This window comes from Clavelina lepadiformis, chromosome 9, assembly GCF_947623445.1.
Source record: "Clavelina lepadiformis chromosome 9, kaClaLepa1.1, whole genome shotgun sequence".
NCBI lineage: Eukaryota > Metazoa > Chordata > Ascidiacea > Aplousobranchia > Clavelinidae > Clavelina > Clavelina lepadiformis.
The window spans coordinates 13301570-13313983 of record NC_135248.1 but is presented as its reverse complement, the minus strand read 5'-3'; the positions used below and the strand labels follow the sequence as shown (position 1 = coordinate 13313983).

The following is a 12414-nucleotide window of genomic DNA, read 5'->3' as shown; positions in this document are numbered from 1 at the left end:
AAAAGTGACACATTTCTAGAAATTCTTCTTGTTACGCCGCGCCCCCGCTGTGCGGAAAACCAGCTGACTGCGAGAAGAGAACGCAAGAGAATAGTTAGTCGAGTTATTGGTGCGTAAATGAGTAATACGCTTCAATGCGGAGAGCAGAGCAAAGCAGAGGAAAATTATGAAAATATCGCAATATCTTAAAAATTACAAAATCCAACTTTATCAAACAAACATGGACAGATAGCTGAACATTTTTTAGGAAAAGTCACCAAATTTCAAGTTTCTACAGCAAACAATGCAACTGTACGCCACGTTTTGCTATGACAGTGTGCGGGAGAAGCCAAGCCTAGTTAGAATAGGGTTAAAACTTTCGTAAATTTAAAACCAGAAATGTGTTTCTTCATTGCGTAGTAGGGGATGATATATATGCTATTCAACTGTGGAGAACCCCTACCCCCGATGCCTGCTAAGACCGGGATGCCTCCAAAATATACAGGTTTGCTTCGACGAGTTGGATACATTTAAGTGAAAGTTCATTATGACTCAAAGCGTTACTCTCATTGTTACATATATCGGCGACCGAAAAAAATTTACCCCCTCAAAAAGAATTACGTTTTTTAGAAAGGTTCTATTAAACGTGGCAAACCTAAACAGAGTAATGAAGATTCGTGGTGCTGTGATTATTGCAAATTCAAAGCGCAAACACTTCGATATGAGCGAGTCGGCAACTCTGAAAAGAGAACAACACCTATCGAAGAAGTTTGTCAAAACAATATGAACTGTTTATAGAACATCGCTAAATACAATTCCGCCAACACATCATTCAAAATAACTTCGGGGTTTGATTTTGCTTCCTTCATGCAGCCGACTATAGTAACTTTGTTTTACACTGGAGAACATTTTAATGGTGCCAACAACCATAAGAGACTTAGGTTGGTTGGAATAGGGCGTGACGTAATACATAAGAGTAAACCGAGTAAAATTTATGACTTTACTGAAATGAAGATTTGCCTGATTTGTTTCAAGTAATATGCTATGCTACTAACCCAGGACAGCCAACGCAAAAGAGACTACTCGTACGTTTGAGCTTATTTAGGCTAACGGTAACGTGCGTATAGGTTAATCGTAGTTTTTCTTTTATAACGTAATGTATTTCTTGCACTTTAACTTGATTTATGGATTATTCATAAAATCAGTTTCAGCGCGTTTTAACCTATTAGGCCTACCTATGAAAGTTAAACAAGGTTTTACGAAACCGAATACGAATTACGAATACGCTACGAAAAGGTAGCAGTGTTTCGCAATGTCCATCGCAGCATTCGTGATTCTTGTCCTGTGTTATACATCTGCTACCACTGGGATGCGGGAAGGTAAGTTGGATTTGTGTGAATTGTGTAAAGTTGGTTTTAAGCATTTATGGTTTATTAATAATAATTTAGTACTTTTATTGCGTATTTTTAAGTGCCAAGTATCATCGACGTCACTGCACTTACCCCGACCGCTTTGAAAGTAAGCTTTGATCCAATCGAAAACGCCACCAACTACCGACTGAAGATAGTGCAACGTCATAATTCAAGCAATCTTGAACTCGTCACCACCAACCAGACATCACTCACGGTGGCTATGATATGTTTGTTTTCAAGTAAAGTGAAAAAAAATGGGAAAACGCAAATGCGTGTACGAAATAAACCCCTTGTAGTAATAAATTGTTGTAAACAAGTAAATTTTTGACAAAAAACTAGAAACACAAGTGTCTGCAAAACCTATAAAAACAAAGTGTATTTTGGTTAATATTTTCAGAAGTAACTTTTCAAGGCAAATCTCAAAGTGAGTGTAAAATTGGTAAAAAATAAATCAAACAATCATCAATCGTTACAGTTCACTTGATTTAGGTTAAACCAATCGAATATTAATCTTATAATGGTGTCCTTCTGCAGATTCAAGAACTGAAGAGCAATGTTGTTTACAGTTTGCAAGTCCAGGCTTACGTCCCGGATAAGTGGGGAAACTACAGCGAAGAAATGAGCGCAAGAACAGGTAAGAATTCATAGAAATAACAGAACCTTAAATATTTTTATACAAACCTTATAGCTACTTGATTTCAAGAAAGTAGCTTTAGTGATACACATCGAAAGCCTGATATAATAGGTTAATGGTTTTCATAAATCACTTGAAGTCGTTAAAATATCTGAATTGGTTAATTTTCCAAATGGTCTTGGTATAAAGAAGCGTAGGGGTGCGCCAAAAGTAGCGAATAGTGACGTCAAAACATCTGAAATAAATTAGTTTACGCTTAGGACCATCCGGGACCGCCGTAATGAACAGCATTTCCACGCCTACATTTGTCACATTGTTCTTGGATCCAGTGCCTGGCGCCACGAAATGGGAAATCGAATATACTTATACCACCGTGTATGGATATAACATCACCAGCGTGTTGCCTTCAGATGAAGGACCAACGAAAAGCATCTATCTGACTGTGTAAGTAGTCAAGTACTTTTTTACACTTTTGCATGGTCTTGGTTCGCTTTAATAAAATGTAAAGTTGTTATAGAACATTGCGGGGTTTTTTATTTATAAGATTTCTCTGTTTTCAGTTTGATTGATTTGTTGCCGAATACAATGTACTGGGTCAGGGCAAGAGTCCAGCAAATGCTTAACGCGATAAATTACACTGAATCGCAGAGTCCTTTTGGTCACTACTACGCAATCAAAACTGGCGAGTGAAATTCTATGAGTTTATTACGTCTCCTTGCTAACCTCTATGTTTTAACAACTGTAAACCATGACTGAATATTCAAAAAATAGAAGTAGCCTATAGCAAAGCAACTAGAATGGACCACAATACAAAGCTTTTTCAGATGAGCTTTCCACTTTCGGAAGAATGGTCCTACTTAAGAGAAAGTACAAAGCGTCAGAAGCTGAGCTAGCCGTTATAGAAAGCGAACTAGCGCAAAGATACGCGGTGACTTGGCCGAGTACCGTCGACAGAATTCGTGTCCTTGAAACCGACGAGGATGCTGCCTCTGGTGGCACTTTATGTCATATTGAATTTTTTCTTAGAGGGCGAACGTTAACTCCATCCGACACAAATTTGGCAATTGATCCTAGGAATTTGTACGGCCTGCAAAGTTTCAGTTTCAACAGTAAGAAAAACTTTTTTGTTCGAAGATAAAACAAAGATTGTTGCATACTCGAATTATTGCAATTAAGTTCTGCAACGTAATGTGGCTTATATGTGTTGTTTCTCTTTATTTTATTACATTCCGTTTTATTGCAGAAAGGATCTTTTTCTGCTGGTAGTCCAATGATAAACGCCTTTGTGTAACCAAAATCATTTATTTTTAGTTTCAAAAGGCGGACTCTATGACCTTGATAAATTGTCTCCCGGTGAGTATTCCTTAGCTTCCCACTTCAGATCGCCGCCGGGGTGTGAAAGCGTGGACAGACGAATTTGGATCTTTTACAATGATGAAGGAAAATCAATCGAACATGTTGTACCCTCGGGATTAGATGATCTTCCGGAATCATTGCAATCACTTCAATTCCGATCCAATGGTATCTATTTTTGTAACGCTTCTTCCACCGAGTTTGGTAAAAAGAATTACAAGATGTCGATAGTGTTTTCATGTAAGATTTAGGGCGGGAAGCTCGACAACAAAAAAATGATAATTTTGCTTCAAGGTTCCTACGATATGTACCAAACCATTTTTCTTGTTTTGTTGTGACTATAGGAATAGCCAGTGGGGGTGAAGCTCCGTTCTTCTTTTACAAACATAACACCATTTATGGAATCAAGCAAGATTACTTGTTAAGAACGTGTCTTAAAAATTCAACTTTACCAATATACGACCGCACGTTCATTGCAAACGGCGATTTGACGCCGGATTCATTAAAGTATACCATTGTAACCACATCAGGTGAATATAAACGGGATCTAGTATACAAGTGCACAACCAGATGACGTCACAATTTAAGTAGGCGGGATCTAGTGTAAAAAGACATCCTGTGGTTGTGCACTTGTATACTAGACCCTAAAAGCGTAAAAAGAGATGACTTGGAAGGATGTAAAAATAATGTTTTTCCTCCATGATCATTCAATTGAATAATTTGGCTAATTAAGTAGTAGTTATTAGCATTAGTGATTAAAAGTTAAACACGGTATTACGATGGTTTGTTAAGTTAGTTTATTAGTTAATAGTTAGATCAGAAAAAAGTTATCTTTTACTCTTTTCACACAGCTCCAGGAAAAATGCCAAACGACCCAGGATCAGTGATTGTGTGCCCGATCAAGGCGAGCGGAAACTCTACTCTAGTCAAGTTTGACGTACTTCCGGTAAAGAGGGCCATCAAATACAAGTTTTCAATTCAAGATGACGTCATGGAAATTTCCATAATTGTCGTAAACGAGCGGGAAATTGACAGTTCTGACAAAATCCAGGTAAAAAATTTTTCCAGCCCATATGTAGTCTTGAATGTATAGTAAATGACGTCTAGTTTAACTTTAGTTCGTTGCTCAATCGTTCAGTTACTCTTCAGTTGCCAACAAGTTGACTAGCAACTACAAACAAGATTATGACTTACCACTTTGTTATATTCCTCTGTTTTCGTGCTGTAGATTATGACGCCGGTACCTCTTGCTAGCAACAGAACTCACTACTTGGTGATGGAAGTAACAACGAGGTTGACAAATTTCACCAATGCAACCAGCCCTTTATCTGTTTTTGAGTTTTTTACGGGTATTTTTTTGTATTGTTCTAACCTGTTGTTAGCAGAATGCTGATTTTGATAATAAAACGTTTGGATAATAAAGCCTATATAAAAATTGAATACTGCATCTTTTTTTTTGATATTTTTTTCATTCTCTTCACTTAGGCGCTCCAAATTCCACTTCTGTGCGAATAATCAAAGTGATAGATACAAAATTTTCCGCGACCATAGCATCAACTAAATACGCAACTGGGTACCTCGTGACTACCACCAGCAACTCTACCACAAGAAATTACACAATTCCACTGCTGAGTGAATATGTTATAACAAAGGAAAGCGATGACGAAGTTTATGACGTAATTGTGTATGCTTTTAACTGTTTTGGAACGAGTTTGCCTTCTGAAGTTAGAGCTACAAGTAAGAATGGTTGCATTAGATTTTCATCAGTGTGAAAACCATGTCATTTTTTTATAAACAAGACAGGCCTTGTCTTGTCTTTTATGTCAACCTTCACCTTCTCTGTGCCCCTTTGCAGTAACAATGCGCCTCATTTCTTAGTCGGCCTGAGCTTCTTATCCAAACGAGAATTATTCGTCAGCTGTGGTGTATAGTTAAATACATGCTTAAAATAAACATGACATTTTGTAATAAGGAAACTTTTAACGGTCACCACGGATATAGTAGCTAAAGCTTTCAGATATATTTCTGTAAAATCAAATGTAATCAAATTAACATGAAAATCAGACAATTTTACCCTAACAGAATTTTGGACTTTTTCGGGTGTCACCAATTCCTCATTCATTTTGACTTGGGTTGGAAACCCGGAAGATAAGTTGTACGTGGTTAGTTCCAGCCCGGACACTAGTGGTCCTCGCTCAACCAATGGTACAAGCGTGACCTTGAATAACTTGACACCTGGCATCACGTACCAAGTCAACGTCAGTTTCGTCGGCATTTCCACCAAGTCGACTTTGCTCTTTTCTTCCAATCAGATTACAGGTAAGATAGTGATGTGTTGCGAGCTTCAAGATCTCTTACATGCCGCGCACGAATGTATATTGGCTTGATGTCGATTACACATGGGCAATAGCATTACAATAACACCTAGACGTATTTCTTTAAGGCCAGTAAGCTATACGTGTAACCAAATCTTCTATATGAGTACCGCCCGAACTGACGTAAAATTTATTTCTATTTTGCTTCGGTTCCGGTTCCAGTTCCTGCCCCGCCTACAGCTTTGAGACAAACTCATTCCAATTTGACTTCTGTTCGTGTCACATGGGACCACGTCACTGGAGCGAAATATTATGAGGTCACAATAAACCTCTTCAGCGCAAAGGCGAGCGATCCCGTTACTGTTGTTAACCAATCGGATGTGGAATTTTTCGACCTAGAGGTCGGCCGTTACTATCAGTTTAAAGTGAGAGCGGTGAATTCAGCGGGAAAAAGTGGTTTTGCTGCATTGAGAGTTGAAACAGGTACTGAAGATTGAAAATCAACGTCTATTTCTATGCGATTTTGTTTAAGTTGTAAGGTTTAAACTAAAAGTGACTTTCATGGAAGTCAACTACTTCTTAAAACGAAATTTTCGATTGAAAACTGTTTAGTGTAGCTACCAAGTACAAAATCGAAGATTTCTACCGTAGAGTCGTAGCGACGACTGTTTTATTAAAACGTCCTTATATATATTTCTTGCTGCAACCAAGCCAAAGACACACCGAAGATCAAAGACATCTTATATCACCGAGAAAACTCCACCATTCGACTAGCATGGGATGCAGCCAAGCAAGCGGTAGAATATTTCGTCACTACTATAAACCTTAACACGTCGGCTGAAGTTTCCTATGACGTAGCAACGACGTCAGTTGTCCTGAGACCTCTATTGCACGGAGCGAGTTACGAGATTTATGTGCGAGGATTTTATGAAACCGGGTTATCCTCTGCCTCAAATATAGTGAAGCAAACTATAGGTTAGCTGCTTTCAATTTTCTGGTTTGTTCGTTTTTGAATGTAGTCCATAGAGAAGACTACTTAAAATTTAAAATTGCATTTTTCCACTTCTACTTGTTTAGGGGTCACCACTTTCAACTTGATAAACTGGACCTAAATTTATTTCCTTTATTCTTCCAGTACCCGGGTTAGCCAACAACGTGACTTGGGATTCTTCTTTAAACGGATATGAGGTCACAGTAGAATGGGACCCAGTATATGGGGCTAACTCTTATGACGTCAATGTCTTTGTAAACGGAAGCGCTGAAAATCGATCGCTCATCGATAACAATTACGTCGTCACCGATATTTGTGGTGATGCAGAATATGAAGTCATTATCAGATCAAGAAACGTCGCCGGGCTTGGACCTCGTAAAAAAATTCAGTTTAAAGCAGGTGCGGATCGGCATCGACATCAGATAAATTATGGGCGTTATTCTGATCTAAATTTTATCAATTTCATGTTGTTTTGAAAAATAGATCTGACATCCGACACTAGTCAGTCGGACGTTTATAATTGCAACTACATACGTGATCCAAATAGAACCGAAGAAAAACATTTGTAAATTTAAACAGTAATCGATAATAACAACACTGAAAATAAATTTCAAATAATCCACCCTCAGGGCTCCTGTCGCCTGAGAGTCTCGAAGTAACCAACGTTACATCAACATCTATTGAGGCGAAATGGAACGGAGCAAAATGCGCATCGCGATTCGAGGTGAAGTATAAATGTTTTCCATATCTTGCAACGAAATAAAACATGTTTTTGTCTTACGTTTTGGCTATGTATTATAGTTGAGAGCCACATCAGATGACGTGGCGCCTATAGACGTCTCCACAACAGTGCGAAAGGTTGTTGCAGAAGAACTGATGCCAGGAAGAAATTATTCTCTGGAAGTAAAAGCCTTGTACACATCCGGATGGAGTAATTTTTCGCAATCATTTTTACAAATCACAGGTAGACTATATCAGCTGTATCAAATGGAAAAGTAAAGGCTTAAAATAAGGGCGCTACAATTACATAACGACATTAACATTTAATTGCTTTTTACTAGAGCTTCGAAATGACATTACTATTACCCCAACAACTTATCTTGCACATTGAGCTCAAGATTAACTTATTACAAATTAAGGTCACATCTCAAGAACAGCTTAAATATAAAACTAAGTTATTTGTACTATAGGTGCCAGCAATCCACCTTTTCTTCAAGCTGACAACGTCACTAATTCATCTTTTGTCTTATCTTGGGAGAGGCAAGCAACCGTTTCAATGTACAGGTGTGATATGAACGATTAATCTCCAGTCAATTCGTTGTTAAAAACTCTAAAATATACACCAGTAACAAAAATTTCAAATTAAAAGCGTTACTTTTTTGGCGACGAGTACAAACATATCGATCTTGTGTAGGATGCTTTTCGTGTCGGAAAACGAAAGCAAAACTGAAAATTTCAGCAGCAGTCAAAGGATTGCTACTTTGGACATGTTGCACCCAGTAAGATGGTACAATATCACCCTTTATTCCGTGTCGAACGTCGGTTCCCAGTTTCAATTGTTTGTTAATAAGGAAAATGCCCCCGAAGTAGAAGTACTGACAGGTAAAGAGACTCTTCAGATAACGGTAACACAATAGTGTTTGATAAATTTCGCAGAGAGAAAATATACATTTGCTAATAAACTAGTTCGATTAAGGTTAACGTGTCAGTAGAGATTCTTTTCTGTGATAAGTTTATATGGTTTTCAAATTATATTGTTTACGGCTCAATATTCTGTTTAATCAAAGTTTAGTTATTAGTTATTACTTTGTTTCTTCAGCCACTGACCCTCCAGTGGAAGTTTTGACACGTGACTTTCAAGTAACCAACGTCACAATTACGTGGAAGAAGGACGAAGATGCAGTGAAATATTATGTTGAAGTTACTTCGCACTTCGATGACGATCAACCTGTGAAAAAAATTTATGAAAGTAAAGGTATGATTTCAAATTTTTTCATCTTATGCTGCATCCTATTATAATTAAAAACTCCAAAAACCTAATTTTTTTGAAACAGAGAACGAACTCTTTGTGAGCGACCTAGATGCATCCGCTAGAGGTCACACCATCACGGTCCAAACAGTGAACAAACAGGGCAGGGTCAGCGCAAAGTCGGACGAAGTTTCTCTTCATAGCCGTGGGTGACGTGCCATGCTTATGCTACCTATTAGACTTAACTGGCTTTATAATAGCATTTAACTTACGTCTTTAGCTCCCGCTTCAGTGGAACAGATTCCTTGGTGGCTGATGTTGATAGCGATTGCTGTTGGAGCATTTTTGCTTCTTCTTCTAATAATTGTCATCGTTGTACGCTGTCGCAGGCAAAAGAAGGTATCATCAGACTCCACTTTATTATATTCTTTAAGAAACGTCACTGTATTGAATCGCACTCTTAACTCACGTCCAGTTAGTTTCGTGTTAATAAATAAAATAAGTTACACAGTTAATTAGTTAGGTAGCATAATTAGCTTTTCATTGGTTAGTTACTTAAGGAATTAGTTAACTTGAAACTTTAGAAATGAATTCCATGTTATTTGTGGGCGTTTAGATTTCGCAAGAATATGACGTTGAAGAAAGAGGAAGAAGGAGACGGGATGGACTTGCTTTGAGTGCGGTACCAAGAGAGCCTTCAATTACTAGTTCTAGTAGCGACACGCAACCAACTGAGGAGAACAAAGCTGAGGTAACATTACCACCAGACGGATGATAACAGGCACAAATCATTCTATTTTTAATTACATGGACATCATATCATACATTTGCATCTTCTGTTTAATTTCTCGTGTAAATTTAGAGGAGCAAAACAGAAGAGGAAAAAATGAAAGAAGAAGAAAGTGAGGAAAAGAAGAAAATGGAAGAAGTTGGCGATGAAGTGGAAGATGAAGGAAACCCAGCGGTGAAAGATGTGAAGCGAAACAGGAACCTGGAAGACACGGGACGTTCTTTAGCTAAAACGAATCTCAGCTCTGGACTGGTCGCAAAGAAGCCAGTCATGAAAGACCGGCCAGCAATATTGAAAGTTGTAGCAGGAGATGATATAAACGTTGAGCTTGAAGTTGACGCAGTTAGAGCAAGGAATGAAAGGAAATCGTCTCTCGATCCTGTAGAGAAATCAGAAACGAAGCCATCAGGAAAGGAAGAGAATTGTGGTTCACAACCTGTTGAAGGAACTAGTAATTCCGGGGTTGGTTCTTCCGAAAATACTGGAACAGAAATAGAGAAGAAACACCAAGGCCAAAACGACGCTGATCAAATCATGTCCGATTTAGATATGGCGTTTAGAATGTTAGATGAGACGACGGACAGTCCAACTTCCACATTCTAGCAAGATAACTTGCAACCGCTTAAAGATTTTTGTGTTTGTAGATTATGAACTTTAACATTGTTAACTTCTTCAAGAAAATTTAGGCTTACACAATAAACGACATTTTGGTCGGTTTCCTATCCTGAACTATTATGCATTCAATCCTTTGAATTCTTTGATTTTAAAGCCCTATTATTGAAAATGTTATTATAGCTTATATTGTAGAGTTGTTGGCTATTATTTAAGCCGGTTTCAACAGCAATAAAAAGTCAGTTAGCCAGTTAGCCAATCTAACGAATTGATTTTACTACTGACGAGTAACAAAATTACATCTAATGATCCATTGTGTCAAATATTATCTCAAAGGGCTAATATTTACACGACGTGAAAACTTAAAATATTAGAATGAGATCATTTCAGGATAGTTTAAGTCTGAGACCATGTTTAGTTAAGTACGGAGAATAAAAAAGACACTTATTGTCTCAAGAAATTTTGGATTGATTCCGTTTATGATATTATTAATTATCGACTGTGGTTTTAAACAACTTAGTCTGGTTGAAAATGTAACTAATCTTTTTGGAAATGTTCATGAGTATTGGGTTTGGGTATTCCCTTTATATGAAACTTCTGCAACAGCAAACTTGTGTAGGTGAAACTTCATTAATTTTCGTAGTCAGGAATTCCTAGGTTGCAGACGGTTGTTGTAGCTACCGAATGGATGAGTGCTGTAGTTAGGCGCACAAAAAATACCGTACTGCATGTACAGGTATGGTGTGTTTACTTATTTTTTTATGAACTGCTAGGCCTATTGCCCAGGTTAATTGAAGGTAGACTCATATGCAAAATGAACTCACAAGGCTTGCTACACCAGTATCTATTTAGGGATCACGTCAATTAACCGTGAACAAATTAACCGGCGACAATTGGTCTTGATCAACTGACCGGCAACAAATTGGCCGGCGACACAAATCAACCGCTACGCATTTTAACCGTACAATTGTATGAAATAAGTAGTCCAAATTAGCATTGTTCTTTATTCAAATTATTTGAATAAATTTTGTTAAAAAAAGGAAATAATTACAAACAAATATTTACTTTACATATAATATACAGTACTACCATCAACTTAAACACAATAATTCAGCACTTGCACGGTCAATTTACCTCCCGGTCAATTTTGATTCCGGTCAGTTGGTTCTAGGTCTAGGTCGATTTACGTCACGGTTAGTTTGTTCGCGGTCAATTTCACACGGTTAATTGTCGTAGAACCATCTATTTAGGCTACCGAAGTTGAAAAATGGCAATACGGCAACCGGATCTAGCTTTTTAGACTTTAAAGTAACAAGAATATAAGGTAGAACAGTAGTTGCCTTTTCCAAACTTAGTAAGCGGTAGTCGGTGAAGTAGCTGCTACTTCAGCTAAAATAGTTTGTCAAGTGGCGTCACTATTTTGAGTAGCTGAGTCTCGTATACAAAGGCATCCTGTGGTTGTGCACTTATATACTAGACCCAATTTTGGTTTAGGCCCGGCTTGGTAAACTAGAATCCAGACAAATTTATGAATTTCATTTATGGCGAAGGTAGGGCTGGTAGGTTGTTGCGTTGCTGTCACGATGCTGCGTTGTTGACTCCTTGTCACAGAAGGTTGCTATCGCTGTTCTCTGTCTACTTCGCTCATATATTAAAAGAAAAGCACACGGCATTCTTAATTTAAGACTTTACTCAAACTGATGTCCTGCGCGCATGCAGTGCAAAAACGAATGGACAGGTAAAGTGAACGAGCAATGCGAAAATACACACGTGCTGGGAACATCACGAGGGCGACAACCAGCGACAGACCAATAAGTATCCAACGGCCGCTACACATTTACTTCTGCAATCTTTTGCTGAACGCAATTTGGTGTACTCTATCAATTTATGGTGATGACATAATTATCAGTGTAGTGGTAATATCATTATGAGCGCTAGCCTTGCAATAATTGCGGCTCATGTTCCATGTCCATGTTCGATACCCAGTGGCACCATATTGATGAGGGAGCTGACATTGACACTATTGTAACTAATGAGGTTTCAGCCTACCTAAAAGATAACTCCAATAAAACAGACGTGTTGGAGTATTGGAACTTAAAAAAAAAAGAATTCCCTATGTTGTACAATATTTGCCAGAAATACTTTTCGCTGCCAGCATCATCTGCAGCATCAGAAAGGTGCTTCTCCAGCGCAGGGCTAACTGCAACCGTCCTGAGATCTCGACTTACCGAAAGTCAGTTAGAAGCACTGAATATCCTACATTGCAACAAGCATCTTCTTGATTAATTCTATGTGTAAATGTGTTACCTCCGAAAAGTATGGTATTAAGACTGTTGGTAGTGCAGGTGGCAAGACCTAC

The 12414-nt window shown here is 38.1% G+C and overlaps 1 protein-coding gene across 1 annotated transcript; it reads left to right on the top strand.

Moving 5' to 3' along the window:
• Positions 1 to 617: 617 nt before the first annotated feature.
• On the top strand, positions 618 to 10249 carry LOC143471354 (uncharacterized). The gene is made up of 24 exons (XM_076969811.1): positions 618 to 1358; positions 1451 to 1605; positions 1926 to 2025; positions 2286 to 2469; positions 2586 to 2707; positions 2850 to 3134; positions 3337 to 3546; positions 3723 to 3908; positions 4230 to 4429; positions 4607 to 4727; positions 4864 to 5115; positions 5461 to 5697; positions 5916 to 6176; positions 6405 to 6668; positions 6829 to 7083; positions 7314 to 7408; positions 7486 to 7648; positions 7875 to 7968; positions 8099 to 8286; positions 8504 to 8659; positions 8739 to 8858; positions 8934 to 9052; positions 9270 to 9404; positions 9516 to 10249. Exons 1-24 carry the CDS (start codon positions 1292 to 1294, stop codon positions 10044 to 10046), a joined length of 4500 nt encoding a protein of 1499 aa, XP_076825926.1. The 5' UTR covers positions 618 to 1291; the 3' UTR covers positions 10047 to 10249.
• The last annotated feature ends 2165 nt before the right edge of the window (positions 10250 to 12414 follow it).

What these genes read in the sequence shown, in the direction of transcription:
- LOC143471354 (XM_076969811.1), top strand. Translation starts at nt 1,292, where the DNA reads ATGTCCATCGCAGCATTCGTGATTCTTGTCCTGTGTTATACATCTGCT. An exon ending in AGAAATGAGCGCAAGAACAG is followed by an intron (nt 2,026 to 2,285) that starts GTAAGAATTCAT and finishes GTTTACGCTTAG; the next exon opens with GACCATCCGGGACCGCCGTA. An exon ending in GCAACCGTTTCAATGTACAG is followed by an intron (nt 7,969 to 8,098) that starts GTGTGATATGAA and finishes GATCTTGTGTAG; the next exon opens with GATGCTTTTCGTGTCGGAAA.